General features: G+C 36.3%; 1 protein-coding gene across 1 annotated transcript; it reads left to right on the top strand.

The window, feature by feature from the left end:
• The first annotated feature begins 334 nt into the window (after positions 1-334).
• Positions 335-24,187, top strand: LOC140789351 (outer envelope protein 80, chloroplastic). The gene is made up of 16 exons (XM_073139016.1): positions 335-1,019; positions 5,433-5,526; positions 5,974-6,056; positions 6,204-6,301; positions 6,401-6,470; positions 7,323-7,416; positions 10,038-10,119; positions 10,203-10,238; positions 16,389-16,542; positions 16,621-16,764; positions 19,892-19,962; positions 20,120-20,198; positions 20,292-20,407; positions 22,547-22,694; positions 23,242-23,311; positions 23,717-24,187. The coding sequence occupies exons 1-16, from the start codon at positions 510-512 to the stop codon at positions 23,869-23,871; spliced, it is 2,004 nt and encodes a 667-aa protein (XP_072995117.1). The 5' UTR covers positions 335-509; the 3' UTR covers positions 23,872-24,187.

The following is a 24,187-nucleotide window of genomic DNA, read 5'->3' on the forward strand; positions in this document are numbered from 1 at the left end:
TTTTTTTTATAATCTTTTTTATATTTAACTAAGTTTACTCTCCAAAAATAAGATTAAAAAAAATAAGACTAACTAATTTAGGCTTAGCATCAAATCAAACAAGGCCTAAAAGGTTTAATAATATTTACCAGCTCTCCTTTTAATCCCAGAAAAAAAAAAAGATGGCTAACAAACGCTGTCTAACCCAAAGAGTGATGAGAATCATCTCTATAACTCTTTCTACGTATTAGTTGCGAACTAGTGATTACAAAAGACATCAATGGTTGACTTCCACGTACGTGTTCAGTGTAGCAATTCAGTTCAACTTAAAGCGGTTCCACCTATTTTGGAAGTTGGAGAGTCGACTACTCCAACTTAGTTTGCAAAAATGTCGCCTATTCCACCTATTTGCCCGGCTCAAGTGGCGAGCCGCTATGCCTGAAATAGCTCGACAATGGCGGTCCTCTAAACCCTGGCTGTAAAACCCTAGTCTTTCGATCCCTTCTCTTCCCCTCCCCTTTTGCTCGGCCATGGCGAGGAACGATGACGTCCGCTTCATATCCTCCTCCGTCAAGATCCACTCCTCCTTCTTGATCTCCCGCCCTGCCCCCTTCCTCTCCGCCCTCCCCTTCGCCCGCCACGCCCTCTCCTCCCACCTCGACCGCGCCAAGGAAGCAATCCAAGGATTCCTCTCCTCTCTCCCGAACCAGTGGCGTCCTCACCTCCTGTGCTCCTCGGCTCTCGCCCTTGCCCGGCCGGAGTCGGAGCCGTCGCCGCCCCCGCCGCGGCGGCACGGGAAGGAGGACGAGGAGAGGGTGCTCATTAGCGAGGTGCTGATTCGGAATAAGGATGGGGAGCCTCTCGAGCGGGCCGACCTCGAGGTCGCGGCGGCCGCAGCACTCAAGTCGTGCCGGCCCAACTCGGCGCTCACCGTACGGGAGGTGCAGGAGGACGTTCACCGCATCATCGAGAGCGGGTACTTTGGATCGTGCATGCCCGTCGCTGTCGATACCCGCGACGGCATCAGGCTGGTTTTCCAGGTTTGGGGCTTCATCTTCTTGCAAATATTTTGATGAGATTGAATGAAAGGAAAGATCTTTGGGCGTAATTTTGGCTTTTGATGCTTCGTGGCTTGCTATTTTCTTGTCCCTATTGCTTGTATGATCATGTCAGATAGTATTTGGAAATGAAGAAATTTTAAGAAGCATTATTTTTATTACCTAAATTATCACAATAAATCAAATTTGGATCGGTTATTGCATCAATTGGGAGTAATGCTGTCTCACTGCTCGTCTGTTCATTTTGATTGTTCCTCAAGGATCTGATGGACACAGCTTAAAATAGTTATACTTTTTTATCAATAAAATGTGTTATTTATCATAAATGTCTTCTCATGCATCTTGTTAGGGCCGATGACTGATGCAAAAGGCTCAGTTTCTCATTAATATGCATGAATCTTCTTGGAAACCGGAGTTTTCCTTTGGTACCTCATTAACAGTTGACGGATTTAGTTGGAGGTTGTTGCAGGCGAAGAGTTGATAGAGGATTAGAGGGAAAGGGAGTATGTGACTAGAAATGTGTATAGTTTCCTTTTAAATTGTTGGCTCTTTGTGAAGCCTGGAGCATTGTTCACATGCAGGTTCTACTACTTATATAGAGCGATCAAATTTGTAATATACTTTATTTACTCTCTCCTCCCTTTTGCAGCTGTAGAATGACTATTGCTAGGTTATATATTTAGTCAAAACTCAAGTGTCCTATTTTCTCTTGAGCACCAAGTATATGGACTATTATCAGAGTATGTAGTATTTGTTGTCCATGTTTTATGGTACAGTTTCAGGCACCATTTTTCTCCTAATTCCTAATAGACATCTTTCTCCCTAGTTACTGTCAATTTAGGCTTAAATGTCTCAGTACACTATACTTATTTGTGCACCAGAGGTGACATGCGCATAAGTTTCTTTCAGCCAAGATTTCTTAAGCCTGGCATGGACCACCAATATTTGATCAAAAGCAAATGACTTACAAATTAGAATTATATTTAAATCTTATTTGTTAATAGAAAGAACTTCATGGATGTATAAATCAATCACATTTTTTGTGGGTGCTTTCTTACTTTCTTCCTTCTCTATTCTTTTCTATTTTTAGTGTTCTCACTTTCTTTCTATTCCATCTTATTGGCCTCATGTATTTTTCCTTCTTTAAGGGAATCGGACCTGAAGGACTCTTTCATGGATAATTGATAAGCCCTTTGGAAATTTGTAAAGTAGCCCTTAGTCCAAACTCCAAACTAAGCCAAGACCCCAATTTAGAGAAATAAAAAGACTTTAAGGAATTTAAGAAATAAAAGGACTTTAAGGAATTTAAACACAATCTGAGATAATAGGGCTAGTGTGAAAGATGATTAAAAGTTTTTGCTGGTTTGCTTTTACCTAATGGTAGACTTCCTTATAAACTAGGCTGTAACACTAGTTAATATGGTCATCCAACACTACAGTCTAATTCACCCTCTGTAGTGACTTTCAAGATTTTGAATATCAATATCGGTATTGGTATTGGCTGGTGGAGAAAATGTCAGTGTCGACCATATAGGCATTTGTAGGATTGTATCAGCTGTATAGGCCTTATCAGCCGCTGTATTAATTGTCTATTTATGGGGCTATCTTTAAATAACATAAACTTCTGACAGAAATTTATATGATGCAGTAAAATTCTAAAAATTTAGTAGAAGTGGCAAAAGTAAGAAAACTTAGATTACTAACATATACTCATAAAGAGTTTATTGAACTATGAGGATAGTCATAACAATGTCATCGATGTCATCGCTATGAGGATAGTCATAACAATGTCCTGGCAGTCTGAAGATAGATGCCATCAATCATCATGCTAGCATGTCATAAAAATAATTTGGTCTGGTTTGAGCCAATAATATACCCAAAAGTGGGCCTGTTTAACTAAAACAATGAGTATCAACTTGTTCCGGTAAATTGACCCTGTGTTGGCCAATGCTGCCCTAAACGAGGAAGGAACACACTTATTTCTGCTAGTTTTGCATTGGCTTCGGCCAATACTTTTACCAATAAGGATCAGTAATGACTAAATATTCAATCCATTCTTCCCATATTTTTGTACTTGGATGGCTTTATTTTGTAATTTCTTCTTATGGTAGAAAATTGCATTGCTATTAGAACCATTAGGATGGCTTTTATTTGCCTCATATGTTATTGATATGTAGCTCCCTGTAGAAGAATGTTTGCTTATATAATCATGGATCCCAAAATCGGCTGAACTTGAGTCGGATTGGCCAATCCGGACCCGAAACCTGTTCGGTGGCAGGTATCAGTCTGGGATCAGTCGATTTTAATTGTATCAGTCATATCGGTTCGAAATCAATAATGTCAGCTGAAACTAATTTTTTTAAGATTCAGGTTGAATCTAAAATATATTTAACCTAGGAGACATTAGTAATTGATATCCTGTCTTCTTTTTAAATTTTCAGTTTTTATCTTCTATATCTTGCACACTCTTCTCTCACTCACACATTTAACTGAGCTCATTCGGCGGCAGCCCCTCCGGCTGGTGTACACTTTGGTAAACTCGGATGAGTTTTTTTTTCACTTTCTCATTTTTTTCCACGCATTTTTTAACTCCTCTTTTCTTACTGCTGCAAAACAACAGTGAAGAGCTCTCTCTTCACTATTGTTCTACAGTAGAATTTACGACTATACAAATTTATCAAATTCATGTCGAAATTTATTATAGTTTTGAGTGAGTTTTTTTGTTTTATTTTTAGACTTCATATGTGACTAACTTTTATTTTATATTTTTCAATGTTTAAAAATTTTCTTGCATTTTAAATAATATTTAGAACAAGGTTCCAAGTATCGGAATTATGATTAGGATCGGTTCGTATCGGCTTGTTATTTAAATAATTTTTAAAATACCAAAAAATTTTAAATTTTCAAAAAAAATAATAACAAGATATAAATATAAATTATTCATATATAAAGTCTAAAAACTAAAAAAATAAATACTATTTTCTCAATCTCTATCTCTCCCCTTTTCTACCACTCATACTTTTAATCTTCTATTCTACTAATTCTCTCTCTTATCAAACTCTTTCTTCCACTAACTCTCTTTTATCAAACTTTTCCCCACTAATTCTCTCTCCCACTAACTCTTTCTTAGTAAACTCTTTCCTACTACCTCTCTCTCTCCCACTAATTCTCTCTTATTAACTCGCTCCCTTAAAATAAAATTTTCTCTCTTCCTCACCCTTATCGACTACCACCTCGCTTTCTCTCCAACATAGTTTTTTATCTTTTTTTTCCTTCACGTCTCTCTCTCTCTTCTCTTCCCCTCTCTTTTTTCTTCCCTCTACCTCTTACTGTCGCCAGCCCACAACCCACAACTCTCTCTTTCTCTCTTTCCCTCTATCTCCTTCTCTCTTGCTCTCTCTTTCCCTCTCTCTCTTGCTCCCTCCCTTTCTCTCTTACCCATAGCCGTCTTAGACGGAATTAGCGGAAAAAACTAGTCAATAAATGGGTTTTGGCCATGGATCAGCTGAAACTAGGATCCATGATTTAGAATTTTACGTAATTATGGATCCTAGTTTTGGCCGATACAATCGATACGGCCAATATGTATCATTTTTTTCGAACGGCCGATTTGGATCATGATGCCGAGTTTCAGAATCTTGCTTATAATATTTTCTGCTTTGTCTTAGATCTTTCCTATTCTAGAAGAAATTGGTGTTTCTTATAATAGTTTTGATCAGGTTTCCTACCTAACTACTAGCTTATTAACTTATATCTCTAAGTTCACTTTTGCCAACTCTTTCCTGATGAGGCGGCTAGATATTGGTTGGTAGTAAAGTTGATTAAGCCCTTTTCAAACCTTCTCAGGTTAGAGATTTATATATATTTGACACAATATAGATGGAATATGCTTGTGTGGTGATTGCAGTAATTTGGAAGCGAAGAGGATAATGTTATCAACAGCCATTGCCAAATAAGCTTGAACTACTCTCTATGTTTGTAATATAACTGCCAGAGAATTTATGAAGTCAATTAAGAAGCAACTTTTGGACGACCAATCTAAAATAATTTAACAGTTACAAGGTGCAACCTTTTTGCAACTAAATAGATGATTATAATTTTATGTCAGGATGCAAATAATTTTTCTTGATAGTGCTTATTTGACTGCTAACTTACAGTATTTGTACAGTTGATTTTTGTTTCTAATTTTATAGTTGTTCTCCAACTGAAAGGGAGTGATGAAATGATTGTAGAGAATTATTGCTTGTAAGCTCTTTCAATGTGTTCAACTTCTGTTTGAGAGGATTCCAGAGAATTCCTTTCGACCTTTGAAGTTTGAAGTTTCCAGTTAGATTACCTTCTTTAATTACTACTGCAGGGTATACAGGTTCATGAGATTATCCTATGTTCTTGCAGGTGGAACCTAATCAGGACTTTCATGGCTTTATTTGTGAGGGTGCAAACCTTCTTCCTTCAAAGTTCTTGGAAGATGCATTTCATGATCGATATGGTAGGTCTTTTTGGTGCATATCATTCACCTTTTCTTTGGGTTTGGTGGAGGGTATACTTCTCTTTCCCTCCTTGATTATTTCTCTATGTTGCAATCTCTTTGAGGAGAAAAGCTGTCTATGATTTTTTTTTCAGAGGACATTATCAATTGCTTATATAATATATTTGCAAGTATTATAGTAGCAATGTGGCTTAGAATAAGTTTTCCTTGTCTCTTGTCTCAGTTATTGTTAGAGAGGTTATTCCTTTGAGCACCAAAAAGGATGATACTGCTGTTACTCTTGATGTAAATGGATGATTTGTCATATAATATTCAGGAGTGAAACTAGAGTATTCTTCTACTTTAGAAAATCTTGATTCAGAGTGAAGGTGATACTATCTGAGTTAGATAGATGCATCTGCTATAAGATGCCACACTTACTTCAGTTTTTGGTGTCAAGTTCTGCAGGGAAAATAGTCAATATAAGGCATTTGGATCGAGTTGTCAAATCCATCAATGGATGGTATCAAGATCGTGGGTTGACTGGCTTGGTTGGTGTCATATTGCACTTGCTTTTGTACATCTTATTTTCACTATGCTATTGGATTCATAGGTTTACATTCTCCTTTTCAGTCACTTAATATCTTCCTGAGTGATTCTAAACTCAGGCACTCTTTTTATCTTTTTCTTTGCCCCAGGTTTCATATGCTGAGATGCTATCAGGAGGAATCCTTAGGTTACAAGTTTCTGAAGCTGAGGTCAATAACATCACCATCCGTTTTCTTGATAGAAAGACGTGAGAACCATATCTAGATTCTTTTAAATTCACAAGAGCCTGGTTGAGATCTGCTGACTACTTTCTTTTTCTTGTTTTAAATTGGGGTGGTATCTTCAGTGGTGAACCAACTGTTGGGAAAACAAGACTTGAGACCATATTCCAACAACTTACCACAAAGAAGGGACAGGTCAAAGCTTGAGACCACACCTTTTGTTTTAGACACCATTTTTGTATTTCATTTGCATTACTGAGGAAGTTAGTTTTCTACATTTTATTGCTCTTTCGTTATCTTGTATTTTTTACTTAATGGAATTTGTAGGTTGGAACAACTGATTTCTTATTTATTATGTCTAATCAATTTAATTGAACATTTCTTTTGTCTTCGTTGAGGTTGAATAGTAGTTACTTTAAAGCTGTTTTCAGAGAATTTATAAGATCAAGTTTGGTTATTTATGTTATTTTAGAAAATGTTGAATTGTATAATTTATTGATTTTATTTTAAGATAATAAGAAGATGAAAACCATTTTTTTTCGGATGTGCATTCGGGCATGTCATCAGGAAAGACAAAGGAGCTGGTTTCTTTGTTGACTTGCATAATGCTCTATCCTTTGTAGAAGTTTGCTGCTAGATGAAGGTTGGTGGCCCACTCTATGTGCAATTACTCCATCTCATTGGGGTATGGCACCTTTGCCTGATTAGGGTTTTTATAGACATACTCTTTTTAGAGATCCATTAATATATGCACTCAATTGCCAAAACATCGACAAAGTTTTTTCTAGACATTTGAATATATCTGAATCACTTAAATGAGTAGATAATAGGGTACTATTTGAGCATATGGGGTTCGCATCATCTTTCTTCTTGTGTTATGTTTATCAAAGTTGGGTATTTAATTATTTTTGATTTAATTTGGAACTATGCCAAACTGATTGGATGTTGCACATCTACTCTAAATATATTATTTTTCTTTGAACTTGTGGTTTCTTTGTGATTGTTGACTAAGGAAGGATGTTGTCAATCTGTCTTGTTCCTAAATAGGCCTACAGTAGAGCTCAAGTTAAAAGAGATGTTGAAACAATACTGACTATGGGAATAATGGAAGATGTTACAATAATTCCACAGCCTGTTGGAGGTAAATAACCTTTAATTATTGCTCTTTCCTTCTCACTATCATGTATCATATTCATCATTCACTATTACCTTTTCTGTTCTTCTCTTCCAATTAGTTGCCTTTTATAGTTTTATGTTTAATTTGCATGTATCAAATATCAAAATCAATTTCTTAATCCATTTGATCATTATTATTTGCATTTTTACCCTATAGTTTGATAGGAATATAAGTTATTTTTGGATTTTCCCTGGTTCAATGATTGTCATGCTAGTAGCACGTGCCGTGCCTTGTCAATACACTGTTGGTACGACACGTGTAGCTCAGCACGCCCTAGGAGTGCACACTGGCATGATGGTGCACTTACTGACACATCTCTAATACATTTTTATGGTTTTTATACATATTTTAGATTCTAAGATTTGTATTAAATTTAAAGCCTATATTAGAGTCTTTTATCTCTAGATAACATTGCGACCTTAAAAATATAGCAATTATCAAGTAGAAATATAATTGAATTCGTAGTATGATTGAACACATTCATTAAAGGACAATTGCTTCGTAATTTGGGGACAAAAAATATTATAAATAAATTTCTAATTATGCCGAAATTTTAGCTCAAAATTATAAATTCTGATTTCAAATCAACTCATATGGAGTTAATCTAACATGTTCCTATACTAATTTTGGCTTAATTTGGATGAATTTGACATATTAATCTAAAATGTCTAAAGTCTAGGGCAAAATTTGGGGGAAATCAAATTTCCCCTTTGATTCTTATATTTTGAAGAGTAATTTTCTTAGATCTATGTAAATTAACTCTTATAAATGATAGATCTAGCAAAATTATGTTGATATATCATTTGGGTCTCTTCGATTTAATTTAATAGATTTCTACCAAAATATAATGGATGCCACCCAATACTGTACCCATCGGATGATACAAGCTCAGCATGGGGCTGTGCCATTGGAACGCCCCATGCCAAGTGCCGGAAGCCCATCAGCATGGCAATCCTTGCCCTAGTTTCTTTATAGCGATTTTTCAGATGATTTCCATTTGAGAAATATTATTCTCTTGTAGATCATTTTTGTCAACTTTTGTCTTCTTTTTATCCACAATTAATATTGTTGTACAAGACGCTTGACACAGATCTTTTTCTTTCCCTTTATGTGGCGTCCTTGCCCTGGTTTCTTTATAGCAATTTTTTGGATGACTTCCATTTGAGAAACATTATTCTCTTGTAGATCATCTTTGTCAACTACTATGTTCTTTTTATCCACAATTAATATTGTTGTACGAGATGCTTGACACATATCCTTTTCTTTTCCCTTTATGTGGCGGAATCTTTATAAGTTGGTCTTTCTGGTTGATTGAAGCTATGTACTAGCTTTGCAGTTACATAACCTGCAAAATAGGGGAGAGGAATCTGGTGGGCTAGTTAACTAAAACATATTGTTAACCAACAATTTTGCTGCCAAACATGTTTCTTCATAGTATTCTGAGGTTTTGAAAATAGAAAGGCAGAAAAATAAGAACAACAGCAACAACAACAATAATGCCAAGCCCATCCGTTTACTAAAGGGACATTTTGCCCAATGATCTACACCAAGCCATTTGCAATAGATCAAAACATCGTTTTGTCATGGGAGACAGCTTAGAAGCAAAGTATGAATTGCATGGGGAAATTCTAGGAAATGCAAACTGTAATCTAGGGCACTCATTCTATCCATGGTTCTTACCTGCTAGATATTGGAGTCCCCAAAGTAGAAGTCAAGTGATTAAAGTGCATAGTTTATCCAAACTCTAGCTTAGACGGGAAGCAAAGTGGTCTGTGAGAACTAAGAAGTAAGAAGTTCTCATTGTACTTGCTTGATAATTTCATTAGGAAAGTTAGTTGATCCTGTATATACTCACCAATATCTATATCCTGCATTAGTAACACTTCATATATAATAGCAACTTAAAGTGAAATCTTAATACTTAATATTTTCTCTAGTCCTTGCAAAGAAAAGATATAATTATATAAACAACAATTTTGGTATGCATTGTTTGCATTTGCTATTAAAACTTAATATGCGACAAGGATGGTTGTGCCACAAGCACAGGCTGTGCTAACCACCAGCCAGCACAACACGTGCTGCAAGAGGGAGAGAAAGATGGGGTTCATGGGGAGACCACCCACCTTCACCCTTTGTCGCACGCCATCGATCTTGTCGTCGTCGTTGCTCACAACCGTCCTTGCCGCGCCACGAGCTCGAGGAGCTGCTCGCACACATCGGGTGCCCTAGCACGAGGAGGACGAAACAGTCGGTGGGTCGGGTCGGGTTGAATAAGAACTTAAGTTGTGGATCTAGATCTTGTTCTTAAGTTCTTATTTGACCCGACCCAACCCACTGATCGTTTCTTCCTCCTCGCACTAGGGCACCCGATATGTGCAAGCAATTCCTCAAGCTCATGGGGTGGCAAGCGGTGACGACGACATCAATAACGAGCGGCGAAGCTGCTTGGAGGGGTGTCGTGCGACACTCCTCGTGCCACGTGTCGGTACACCGTCGGCACGGTAAGTGCCGACTAGTACGCCCCGTGTCTGTCAGCACAACCATCGTTGGTATGCGGACTGTGGACTAATTTGTGAGCACTGCAGACTCAGGTAAAGTTGATCTCGTCATGAATCTCGTTGAGCGTCCTAGTGGCGGTTTCTCTGCAGGTGGTGGAATTTCAAGTGGGTAAGTGATATCTTTATTGATTTATTTTCTTATTCTTTCACTTTGACATTACTGCTAGTAATTATCTCGTCTAATTTGTGTAGGATCACAAATGGACCTCTTTCAGGATTGATTGGAAGGTAATATAGAAGTTCTTTTGTTTGGTCAATTTTGCTCATTTTATCATGTGTTGGTTATATTAGGAATTTCATTCATATCATCACATGCGTCATATGGTTTGCCAACCATTGCAATATGATATGAGTTCTAATCTAGTGATATATGAAATGAGTTTCACTCCAATCCATACTTATCTAACAATCTTTTTGAGATAACTTATGTTGCCAATTTGCAGATGAAGCTAGCTATTCTTTTCTTTGCAATGGAATATTCTTACATCTATGGAAGTGCCTAAATCCATAGATATTTAACTAATCCTATATAGAGAGCATGCTAATTTATATTAGCTTGCTCAAGTTTCATAACTTAGTGAACATATATTGATTATGATATCACTTGTTTGCTAGGTTATATTTATTCTAAGGGGCTCAAATTGCATTGGTTCTTATAACTTGCCTTCAGGCATGCTGCTCATGGGCATGGATCCAAATATCGACCGATCCTGATCTAAGCCCGATATCGGTCAATTATCGAGCATGCATCACTCTTAGCCAATACCCAATCCAGATCGGGATCGACTAAATTGGGTTAAATGGGTTATGGATCTAACCCGCATGCAACCTAGTGACATTAATAATTAATATCCCCGTTGTCCTCTTCCTTTCTCTCTCTTCCCAACCAAAGCTAATGCTTCTCGGATGTAGAATGTAGCTCTGACGAGGTTTTTTGAACTCCGGAACTCCGACGAACTCGGGTATATGGTTTTTTTCTCTTTTTTTTTCTCACTCTCCTTCTTCTCTTATTTACTGCAGAAACAGATAAATGAGTTTTTTTTTCTTCTTTTTTTCTTTCGGATCTTCCATTCTCTCTTTTTCTTCTTATTCTTTACTACACAAGCAGTAGATTTTTTTTTTCTCTTTTTCTTTTCAGTTCTTCCACTCTCTCTTTCTTTTCTTATTTTTCACCAACGAAGCATAAGTTCTTTTTCTTATCAGTTTTTCTACTCCCTTTCCTCTTCTTCTTCATTGCAGAAGAAGCAAAATGATGATTTTACTTTTTTTCTTTTTTTTTTCTTTTGGTTCTTCCACTCTCTCCTAATTTTTTTTAAAGTTTTGGGGCTTCATATGTGAGTAATTATTATTTTTTTAATTTACTGTCTATTGCAAATTGTTTAGAGATTTTCTGCATTTTTAGATAATATTTAGAATTTTACGTAATTAAAAAATAATTTGATCCAATACGGTGATATATTTCCTTCCGTTTAGTGATCTAAAAATATATTCCAACCCTCAAGATCGAGGAGAGTCCGAATATACCTTCGGATCTAAGTTTCGACATTTGTGGCGAAAGTTGGAACTTACTGTGGATACTTGAGATGGTGAGATTTTAAGATCAGACGGTTAGAACGACTTAAGATTTTGAGGGTTGGTAGACCGAGGCGAAGGTCACGGATCTATAGGAGTAGATGGTGGAATGGAGGCCGAGAAGGCGATGGTCGACCTTAGTGGTGCAGCAACAATGGTGGTGGTGGCAGCAATGGAAGGTTAGGGCTTTTGATGGTAGAGAAGGTGATAAAAAGAAGTAGGGGCCATCTATCCAGGTCAAGATACACTGGCCGGATGTCACGGGAGGCAACAATGGTCAACCCTAGGAGGTGTTAGGGTTGGCCAAGGTTGGTAGGGTTGAACAAGAGGAGGAAGGAGATGATCTCAGCAATTTGATTAATCCAAGATAAGTGAATTAGGTGCACACCACAAGTTTATATAATGGCTATCTAATTGGACTCCAGTTGGCTTGCACCAAATGGAAGGTTTTTGCTACCCTAGTAGCACTCAAGATACTTTGGTTGAAAGAGCATATTTCATGTGTAACATAGATAAGCTAAGCAATGCTGCCAACCACAATCTGTTTTGTGGCAAGAATTTTGTTTACGGGTCCCTACAGAAGTTTTATCTAATAGCTCATTATGAAAGTTTTGTTGGCATGGAAGTAGAGAGGGGAGAGATTTACTTAATTCCTACGTAGTGTTAGTGTTCTATCTCATATGTTGCATTCATAGTTCTATTTTGTTGTACTTTCTTTTGTTAATGACTAGAAGATGATCTGCTTGAGCTCGAGGCAGATGTGATGGATAGATTTTCTAACTTCACACCTTGAGGACTAGGTCAGAAAGCATGGTGGGCTGATATGGCTCAACCAGACCGAGCCAAATCAAGAGCGAGGAGAACATTAGGTTCATCGCCCAAGGCAAAATCTAGAAAATGTAATGAAGAACATTGAATTCTGCTATTTGCTTTCAGCTTTGAATTTGCTTATTTAAGTTGTAATTCAGTATCGTTGGATGGCTTACCAAGCCACTCGACGAGTTTCTCCGTCTCAGTCAACACATGGACCATATCGACGACGCTATCTAACCAACACATGGACCGGCGCAATCGTCTCAATCTCCTCCTCGGGCTCGAGCAAAACCACACCCACAATTTGGAACACCGAGTGCACTCAAATCCCATCAAGCAGATCCAAATGAAAGGTGACGGGTCTGATCCTCTCTACCAACTAAATGGACCAAAGAAACGGTGTGATAACTTCTGGTTTCGCACTGAGCGCAACGTCACTTGACGATATGGTTGCACCCGCCCAAAAATTGTCGGTCACCTTAAAGTCGTGCTCACAGTGACCATAGTCATATATTTGCTTCATGAAGTTTTGGGCTGTCTTCATGTGAGTCCTCAACCTTCTCAAGATTTCACCTTTGTCCATTAAGGCCACGACGGCTTCCGTCTGGTTGTAAGAAGCTAGTCGATCAAAACTGTGGAAAACCAACACCGTGCACCCATAAATTGCCTCAAAAGGTGTCATTCCCATGATGTTGTGATGCGTGGTGTTGTACAACCACTCTGTTCATGGTAAATACTCTAACCAGCGCCTAAGACGGTCTTCCACAAAGCACCAAAGGTATTGCTTGATCCCTCGGTTCACCACCTTCATTTGGCCGTCAGTTTGTGGATAATACGTCGAACTCAAGTCCAAATGGGTCCCCGGCAACATTAGATAATCGATCCAAAACTCACTAATGAAGACACGATTGTGATCTAAAACGATACTGCATGGCATGCCATGAAGTTTGAAACTTTGACGACATTTTGGACAAATGATTCAGCCACTGTCTTTATCGATAATGGATGTGCTAAGGTTGAAAAATGGGCGTATGCGTGCAATGATATCTCCACTTGCATGTCCTTCTCATACTCATTTACGATTTGCTTATGGATCTCCTCAGCACTCTCCTCGTCTGTAGCAAGGTCCTCCTCAACATCATCATGGCTATTTATCACCATCACACTCTTCGTCGTCTTTGTACACTGGTGACCGAGCGTGAAGTGCTCTATCATATCGGAAGCAAAGTCCTTTTACCTATCGCTCCACTTGTGCAGGTGTGAGAGTCCGAACAGCTAGTCAATTGCGTCCCCTCACATCAGCTAAAGGCCGTAGTGGAGCTTTCAACCCCCCATAAGCTGCTGCTGGTCTTAGAATTGCAGCAAAATTGTCTTTCGTTGCAATTGATCGAGCTGGGTAGGGGGCAGCCGCTACCTGGCTCGGTTGATTGCAACGATAGACATTTTTGCTGCAATACTAAGACCAGTAGCAGCTTTTTGGCCATGGTGCCTTATTTTTATTCCTCAGGTCTCTATGCTTCCTCTTCATTAAGATGGCATACTAAAAAGCATTGTCCAAGGTTACTAATCGAAGTACCTTGACGTTCACTTGGATGTCTCCTTATAGCTCGGATACAAACATACTTCGTAATAGCAGATTTGGCCATGTTGGGTTGCAACGGCTACTTATTTTCTCAAATTCTTCTTGATATGCTATTATTGTAATCCACTGCTCTGATACCGGTTGATATAGCTCGACCAGGCCAAGCCAAATCAAGGGCGATGAGAGCATTGCCAAGGCAAAATCCAGAAAATGCAATAAAGACCCTGGAATTCTACTATCTGCTTTCAGCTTTGAATTTGCTTATTTAAGTTGTAATTCAGATTAGACTCTAAAGTCTAATCATTTAATTTTTTCTCCTGTTTACTTATTAGTTAGTGTTAGTTGGACCTAAGCTCATCAAGCTAGGCCAATAGAGTTCAATTAGATAGCCACTATAAACTTGTGGTACACACCTAATTCACTTATCTTAGATTAATCAAATTGCTGAGATCATCTCCTTCCACCTCTTGGTCGACCCTAGCAGCACCTAGGGCCAATCGTTATTGCCTACTAGTCATCTCGCTAGTGCCTCTTGACCTGGAGAGTCGATCCCTACTTCTTTCTTACACATTCTCTACCATAAAAAAAAGCCCTTACCTTCCATGGCCGCCACCTCCACCATTATTATCGCACCACCAAGGTCGACCACCACCACCTTCTTGGCTTCCACTCCACTATCCACTTCGATAGATCTGGACCTTCACCCCTGATCTACCAACCCTCAAAATCCCAAGTTGTTCTAACTGTCAGATCTTAAGATCTCGCCATCTCAAGTATCTGCAGTAAGTCCCAGCTTTCGCCACGAACGTCGAAACTTAGATCCGAAGGTATGTTCAAATTCTTCTCGATCTTGGAAGTTGGAATATATTTTTAGATGAAGGAGTTCTATCATACAGATTGCTAATATGATCGACACATATCATTTTTCTGAGCAGCCGATCCTGATCCCGAATTTTGAAACCTTGCTCATGAGTGCTGATTTGCTATCATGAAGTACCAAGAGCATCGCTGAATTATCAAGTTCTTTATAATGGATGTTTGCTCTTTCATTGGCGACCTTATTCATAATCACTATAATCAATGACCTCAAAGAAAGAAACTTAATGCTAGAGACTAATGATTGCAACATTTAATGCTAGAAATTATCTTTCACATGAGGTAAGATATAACACTACTTCCGCTCTGTTTTGCATTGGTTCTTGGTCCTTTTCTTGTTCCACCTGAATTTCTGCAGCCACCTATGTTTTCTTGAAACCTAGGCCTAGCTTTGGCTGGCTGTTGATTAATCCACTCCTTTTGTTTATTTGGTCGCATTTTGCAATTGGAAGTTCATTACTGGTTTGATAAGTTCAAGACTGAATTGTTTCTAACTTTCTATATTGCAGTTAGCAACCTTATGTTGTTGTACTTCTAAAGTTGGAGCAATTAACATGTAAAGTCTCACATAGAGGTGTAAGAGAGCGGAGCTTGAGTGAGCAGACTCTAGCTCAGGCTCGGCTCGATTCAAGCTGAGCTGAGCCAAATCAAGCATAAGCTAAGTTCGAGCCTAAATCGGCCTATTTTCAAACCAAACTTAAGCTGAGCCGGATCGAGCCGAGCAAGCCCAAGCTTGAAATTAGGCTATTTTTAAGCTGAGCCTATCTTTAGATCAAATATCTAATGGTTATGGATATAATTGTATATTAATATATATATATATATACATATATATAATTTTAATAAAAAAATTGAGCCGAGCTTGAGCAAGCCAGCCCCCCGGCTCATGCTTGGCTATAGATTCAATTTGAGATTTATTTAGGCTCAGTTCAGTCCAAGCCGAGTTGAGTCGAGCCCAAGGTTTAGTTGAGCGTAGCCCGAGCTAAGCCCAAGCAGCTCGTTTATTTTGACACCCCTAGTGCCACGTGATTGTTGAGTGCTGGACACAGCACAACACTGGAAGTGTATGGATGATACGGATCTTCATGGCACAGCCCCGTTTTCATTGCTGGCAACCTTTATGAGTTATGACATTGGCACAGGCTGCATGGCAATCCATGTTTTCAGTAGCTACTAGCACTAAAACATGTAAGAAAGAATGTATTAGAACTCAATAGGAGAGTTTCTTGGTTGTTAGTTAATATGCTGACCTTGTACGCATGCTCTTTATTTTTTAAGTTCTTAGTCCTGTGTCTGTTTAACCCTATTGTGCCATCTAGCACTGGTACAACTGATGTTATATTTGCTATGTTAGTGAAAGCTTGCTCAAAAATCTTAGCTAATATATCTTCTACTAGCATGGATGTACTTACCAAGTAACTCGATGTATTATTGATGAATGATCAGTACATGCTAATTTCTTTTCTCCAGTATCCATGGTTTGTCAATGTTCTTGTATGATATGCTGTTTTTCTCATCTCTGAATGCAATTGCAGCTTTGCGTATTCCCATCGAAATGTTTTTGGGAGGAATAAGAAGCTAAATCTTTCACTAGAAAGGGGTCAAATCGATTCCATATTCCGCATAAATTATACTGACCCATGGATTGATGGAGACAATAAGAGGACTTCTAAAACAATCATGATTCAGGTAATTTTTCTTCATTCTAATGATGAACTTTGATGTCATGATAATAACTATTTTGGCAATAAAATTTTCTTGTTCTAGAATTCTAGGACTCCTGGAACACTAGTTCATGGGAATGACCAATTTCATCATGGTGGTCTAATAATTGGACGAGTGACTGCTGGAATTGAATACAGTCGACCTTTTAGGCCTAAGTGGAGTGGAACACTTGGCATGATTTTTCAGGTATTTAATTAGAATAGCATGTTACAATTTTGTGCTAATACCTTTTATTATTTGATTGTTGCAATTCTGTTATTCATCAATTTTCAGTATATTTATTGTATAATAGAATAGACATTTTTTTTTTTGTAGAAACCTTAGGCCTTGTTTGTTTTGAGTTGGTAGTCCGTGAACTTGGTCAGGACTCTTTAGTAACCAAACTCTTTTTAACTTTTTTTTACCTAATAAAGTTCGGTCATGAATAAATAAATGAATAATACATAAATTCTAATATTCTTTCAAGTTGATTCTAATTTTAACCTTGACATGATTTAAATCTATCAATTTCATGTCTTGTCAATCTTCTATCATCTCTCTCTCCGTATTCTCTCCTCTCTTCCAAAAGAATATATAATTGTTTACTATAAAAGAGCTCCTCTTTCACCATGGCTTATAAAAATAATATTTATACACAAATGAAAAAAATATTATTTAATACAATTTTCTGATAGGTTAAATATGAGTTTAAAATAGCTAATTTACATTTATATATTTTTTAATTTAATAATAATATTTTAGTAATATTTGCATGACATTCAATTTTCCTAAAAATATAAATATTTGCATTGTTTCATGTCGCATCAAACTAATAATTACACCCCTATTTTAAATCTTCTCTCATCTATCTATAATTGATTAATTTCCCTCCAATCTTTTTTTTTAATTTACTAAATCTACAACAATTTGTAACTCGCTTCTTTATTTAATAAAAGTTTGCAATACGACAAATTCTTAAAAAATATTAAAATTTTAAATTTTAAAAATAATTTGTTAAAAAAATAAATTATTAGAAAATATTTAAGAAACTAAAAATTAATATTAGAAAAAATTTACAATTATTATGAAATGTTAAAATAATAATATAGCCTTGCATGTGGGCTTAAAACCAAAACAAGAGAAAATGAAAATAGTAATTTTATATTATTATTTAAAATAAAATATTAACCTTAGATTGTTTTAGGAAAAAAGAAAAATAATAATAATATGTAAGCCCATTTGCGGGCATGTAAGCCTAGACGTAATCATTGGGTGAGCTGGGCCGGGTTCGAGTCGTGTTTTTCAGGCCAATCGGGCTTAAATATTTGTTTACGACCCGACCCATCAATCACTCGGGTTCAGGCCGGGCTAGAATATTTTAGCCCGTTACCGCCCACTAGCCCATTAGATATTGGGCTTGGGTTGGTATAATAGTTTTAACATAATGGGTTAAATATAAAAAATATTATATTTTATTGGGCCGAGTTTAATGGGCTTATATGAAGATATTTTAGTTATCTTTCATGGAAACATACTTATATATTGATATATAGTTTACTAAATATCCAATTTGAGACTAAAAAAATTATAGAAATATGCATGCATTATGGGTTGGACCAAGCTTAGCCCACTACCATCTCGGGCTCAGGTCGGACCAGACTTAGCTCGGTTAAAACCGAGCGGGTTCGAGCCGGGTTTGGGCGGGTTGGGCCTAATGATCATGTCTATGTAAGCATGTGTACGGGCATACACAAATCAGTATTAAACATTTTAATTGATTAAAAAAATTTATTTTTAAATTTTATCATTAAAGTTAAAGGACATTTTGTTCCACAAATTTTATATATCATTTATTTTCTCTCCAAAACTAATACTTTTTTATTTTTTCACGTCACATCAAAAATAATTATTACACTTTAGTTTAGCTCACAACTAAATACCATATTTTCTTATCCTAATTCAAGGTATTTAAATCAAAACTAAGAAATGGGCCTGCTAATTAAGTTTAAGGCTTAACCTCAAACCAAACAAAGCCTAAATATTATTTTTTATTCAAGAGATGTAATCACAATTGATTATAGTCATAATTGAAAATTATACATGTTCACTCCAAAGATTGATTTCATTTGATCATTTGATGAGTCAGTCCACTCTGAATTATGTTAGTTGGTGATTGTGTTGATGGCATTGATATCAATCAAAATTCAAAACCTTTGATTTTGTTGTTATTCCTTTATATAAGTATTAATGCTTTCTAACTTGAATATTTATTTCCTTCTCATTTGTGTATAAACTCGATTAAATCTATAGAGGATGTCTTTACTTCATATTCTTAAAACAATTAAACTCAGTGGATGGCTCTGCTCTACCTCTCCTATTTGATTTGCCACCTGAACTAAGAAATAGTTGACCAATATTATTTTTTGTTGTCGTATTGGATCATTCTGTTCTACTAGTTGCAGAAGTCTGTCTACCATGTTTATTTTCTTATTTTCATTTGAAATCAATGTGGAGTGGCCACATTTTCAGCTTGCTAAAAATTGCTTACCTTTCTTATTTTATTAGTTGTAGATGACTTTTTCTGTACTTTAGTTGCTTCAAGTGATGTTTCTATAATAATTTTGAAAATTGAAAGTGATATGCTACTCTAGCTTAACTTGTAACATAAGTAGTTGATTTTCAACTATTTATGTTCCTACTATTGCCTAGTTATTGTTTTTCTGTATATATTCTCTTTGCCCTTGTTTGCTTTAGAATTATCTTTTTTTATTCTAGTTTAGGGAACACTACTATAGATTAGAAAGCAAAATCAAACTATTTTTACTCTAGATTAGAAACACTATTCAAGTTATTTCACACATAAGATCAATTATAATTTACCCTTGATTTGACTCAAGTTATTTAAAAAGTCCTCTCTCCTCTCTCCTACATTTATCTATCTCATTCCACAAACAAAGAAATTCCCGCTCAATTGTCCCATCTATCTTGTCTCTTGCGTAATTGTCCCATCTATCTTGTCTCTTCTTACTCAAGTATGCAATGTATACGAATGCATACCTACAAGAAATTAGAATGCTTTAATTTAAATGTATATATCAAATTAAGGGTATTTGAGTCCATTTTTACTTCTTATTTATACCTTTAAACTTCATATCACATCAAAGGTAATTATTACACTATTATTCTAAATTACAAGCAAATATTAGAATACCCGACTCTAAATTAGAGATATAATTTTAAGAGTACGAATCTAGAATATTTACTCTAGATTTTCCCTTAATCTCAAAGCAAACAAGGCGTTTGATAACTCAAAATTAACCTTCATTACTTTTAGCATGCTGGTGCTCGTGATGATAAAGGCAATCCCATCATCAGAGATTTCTATAACAGCCAATTAACTGCAAGGTATGCAATTATTCATTTACCTTTGCTGGACATCAGATATAATCAGTTCATTATATCATTTTATTTTATATTAATCTAGTTATCGTTCTACGAGGTCATTTTTTGGGGGTTTTAATGTAGTCATAGCTTTGTGGATTTCCTTTTTGGCCTATTATAGTGGAAATGCTTATGATGACACACTACTTGCAAAGTTTGAAAGCATCTATACAGATTCTGCTGATCATAGCTCCACAATGGTTAGCACTTTATCTTATCCCTTTGGTATGGCCAAGATTGTTATTAGATGGTTTCTTTGCCATTTTCTTAGACTTCCATTACCATACTTGCAGTTTGTATTCAGCATGGAACAAGGACTTCCTTTACTTCCTGAGTGGTTGTGTTTCAACAGAGTGACCGCTCGTGTTAGGCAAGGTTACGAAGTTGGGCCTGCTCGATTTCTCTTAAGGTATGATATCTGGTCTCAGTTAGTTACTTTCTTCATCAAAGGAAATCTGATCCTGAGTATTATGGAAATAGTTGGAATGGGCATTTCTTTGAAGCAAATGGAAAGGAAAGTTCTGATTCTTCTGTTACAATTTGAAGGCATTTTGTTGGATATTATAATAATGCATTACAACTCGTCAAAGTTGAGATTTAGTCTTCCAACCTTGGAAGTAAGTTGCAGAGTTATCTGATGGAGACAAATCAGTATATCGTAATGCAGTCAGGGCAGCTGCCCTGCAAACAAAGAAGGCGGGTGGCCGCCTTGGTGGTTCTGGCAGCCCACCTTAGCAGTTTTGTTATAATTTATAAAAAAATTACTTTTTATTCAGCAGAATGTGTTATTTTTAATATTGTTTTTTGCATGTTTGTTTGCTAATTACTATTCTGCTGAGAAATTGAGAGAGATTGCTATTTGTTTCTGCAAGTATGTGATTAGTATTAATGTTTGTGATATTGTTTGTAATTGTGATTACTGTTTATTAAAATAGTTGCTATTCTGCTAGAGGAATTATTGTTAATTTTTTATATGGTATATATTACATATCATATATAATTTTATTAAAATAGTTGCTATTCTGCTTTAGCGACCACATACTGCCTAGACGCTATGAGGTGGGTTGGCCACCCGCAAACCACGGCTGTCTTTTAAAATATTGAGGCAAATATTTTCTTAAGACTATCATAACTATTTTTACCTCTTACTGTTGTCTATATAATCTACAGATTAAATGCTTTCAGTGATCTAAGCCTCATAAGACATTGAAGATGTTTTGTCTTACTGCCTCTCTTTGGAATTACTGTTTCTATTTCACTAGTGCATTTAAGTATTAGTAAGAATGCAAAACCATGCTATAATTTGTGAAGGTTATGGGAAGAGTTTATGAATGGGTAATTTGGTTGCTCTTACTATAAGTGGGGAAACTCATTTGACACTTTGCATTTTAATGATACTAGGTGCACCTTATGTTTTTATATTGCCAAATTGGGTCAATAGTTTCGAGTCGTTAACCAAAACTCCCTTTGAATAACTGGTCATAAAGTGCACCAGACTCAATACTAGGCAAAGTGGTCCGATCAGTGGCTGTATTTGTTGGTTTGGGCAATTGTTTGGATTGGTAGTTGTGTCAAAATGACCTTCTCTTATATAAGATAGACAGTATCTTTGGTAATCAAAGTGAAAAATTCCAAAGAAAATTATGTCATTTTATCATAGACATCTGCTTAGATCTAACATAGGGTGTAAAATCAGTAGCGTAGGACTGGATTTGTAACTAACAAAATCATAGGTTGCAAAGTGGAATGTTCGGCTTGAAATTTAATATTTATTATGAATTTCAATAATAGAGGTCTTGAGATCTTATAAAGGAATTAATAAGTAATATTGGTGATTTTTCATGAATGCTAGTATTTTATATATGCTTCTTGAGATCTTATAAAGGAATAAATAAGTAATATTGGTGATTTTTCATGAATGCTAGTATCTTATATATGCGCCCTTTAATAGAAGACCTCGTATATGTTTTGCTCAATTTATGTAAAACTTCAGATAAAATTGGAGGAATAATGAGAGAAAAAAATAGTTAAAATTGATTGACATCACATTTTTATGCAAAATTTTCTCTAGTATTTTAATTCATTATTACAAGTCAAATTTGGTATTAGAATACTTAAACAGAGAAGCCAGCTCAAAACCATTTTTACTCAATCTGGCATAGCAGGATCATCATAACTTAATTGTTCTATTTAAATGGTGTCTTCTGATGTTTCTCCATTATTTCGCTTGTGCTCCCTAGAGACTTGTATGAGTGCCAAAGTAGACTCATAGATCCCATGTATATATGCATGAACATTTACTTTGTAAGTCTTTCCTCTTGTGATTCGAAGAATACATATTGTTGTGTACCTGCTAATCTTGGTTACATTCTTTTAAATAGAAATATTCATTGTTGCACTATTTTGGTGTTTTTTATGTATTATATATTTAAACTTATTTCTATTTCTTCTCTTATGTTCGATTTGTTCACCTTCTCAGCCACTTCAATGTACGAATATTTCTTCCTTTATTATTTGCTATATTTACTTTCTTTTTGGTGTTGTTTAGTGCATCAGGAGGTCATGTGGAGGGAAACTTTTCACCTCATGAAGCATTTGCCATTGGTGGGACAAACAGTGTTAGAGGTTATGAGGAAGGTGCAGTGGGTTCTGGACGATCATATGCAGTTGGTAGTGGGGAAGTCTCTTTTCGCCTGGTAGGAGTTGATTTCTTTCTTTTGCATTACGTAGGACATGCTATTACTTTCTTACCTATATTCATTGCAATAATTTAGTGTAAAATTGCTTATTATCGTACAATGATTATCATCATCATCATAAGTTCTAAGCTTATCTTAAGGTTAAACAGTGCTTATTAATTCACGTTTTGCGATGCTCAGAAAGATTATCTAAGAATCATTAAGTTTCTTCCTTGCAAATTGGCCAAATGTGAACCTGTTTCATGATGATAAACAGTTTGTGTATCTCATTTTTCCAAAGAAATTTTCTGCTACTTTGTTTAGACAAGTGAAATGTCAGAGATAAAATGGTTGTTAAGCTATCTGTGAATTATTTCCTAAAGATTATTTCAGACGTATATTTGGCAAGTCGAACATTGCATGGTTATTTTGTCAGAGGTATATAGATTCAGAGACAACCACGAGGAAATTTGCTTGTCCAAGAGTCCCATGTGTTGATTGATGTAATGAACATTTGATGGCATCTTTCTAGATTATGTATTCATCTAAAATCCTTGTTTTGTAGTTTGCACCACTGGAAGGTGTGGTATTTGTGGACTATGGAAGTGATCTAGGCTCCGGACCTAAAGTGCCTGGTAAGTCTATTTTCCATTCTTAAGTTATTCTTAGCTAGCTCTTACATTTCCAGTGTACTAAGTAAAAAGAAGATAAGCAGGAGGTAAGAAGCAGGCAATGGTTGTTGAAAATGGCATCTTTCGGGGCTTACAATTTTAGATATCATTTGTTATTGTCTTTCTGGAACTCAGCACATGGGAAATCTGAACTGGATTTTAGTATTTCGTCAATTGCAGCGGACACCTATTATTTTGAACAAAATGCTCCATTATTTCTTTTTCTGTTTATCAATGAACTTTTCTTAGAAAATTCATTCAGTATCTCTAAATTGTAGACATGAGATCTTCTAACAAGGAGATAGTACTCAAAAGTAGGCTATGCATGGGTGTTATCCTCATGCATAAACTTTTTTGTTGTTTGATCAGGTGACCCAGCTGGAGCAAGAGGAAAACCTGGGAATGGTTGCGGGTACGGTGTTGGCATTCGAGTGGACTCCCCACTGGGACCTCTACGCCTCGAATACGCATTTAATGATAGACAGGCAAGGAGGTTTCACTTTGGTGTTGGCTATCGGAACTAATTTATTTTTCCAAGCTCAGCTCTGCTGAAATCTTCAACATCTTTTGCCTCTTCTAACCCACAAATTCTGCTTTGGTATCACGTCACCAATGGGAAGTATAATGCCTTCATTCTTTTTCCTTTATTTTTATTTTTAAAGAGGTCAAGACTATTTTTTCAGGCTATTTCCTATTGCCTTTTTTTTGTATATGAAACTGTTGGAAGATTTTTGAGCTCTACTTTATGGCTATAAGGCCATTTGTGTAGATATTGAATTTTTCCTGTAATTTAGTAATGTTGTGAAAGTCTCCAGGTTAAAAAAAAAAGTTTGCGTTCAA

This window comes from Typha latifolia, chromosome 5 (genome assembly GCF_019914945.1).
Source record: "Typha latifolia isolate L0001 chromosome 5, TyphaL0001v2, whole genome shotgun sequence".
NCBI lineage: Eukaryota > Viridiplantae > Streptophyta > Magnoliopsida > Poales > Typhaceae > Typha > Typha latifolia.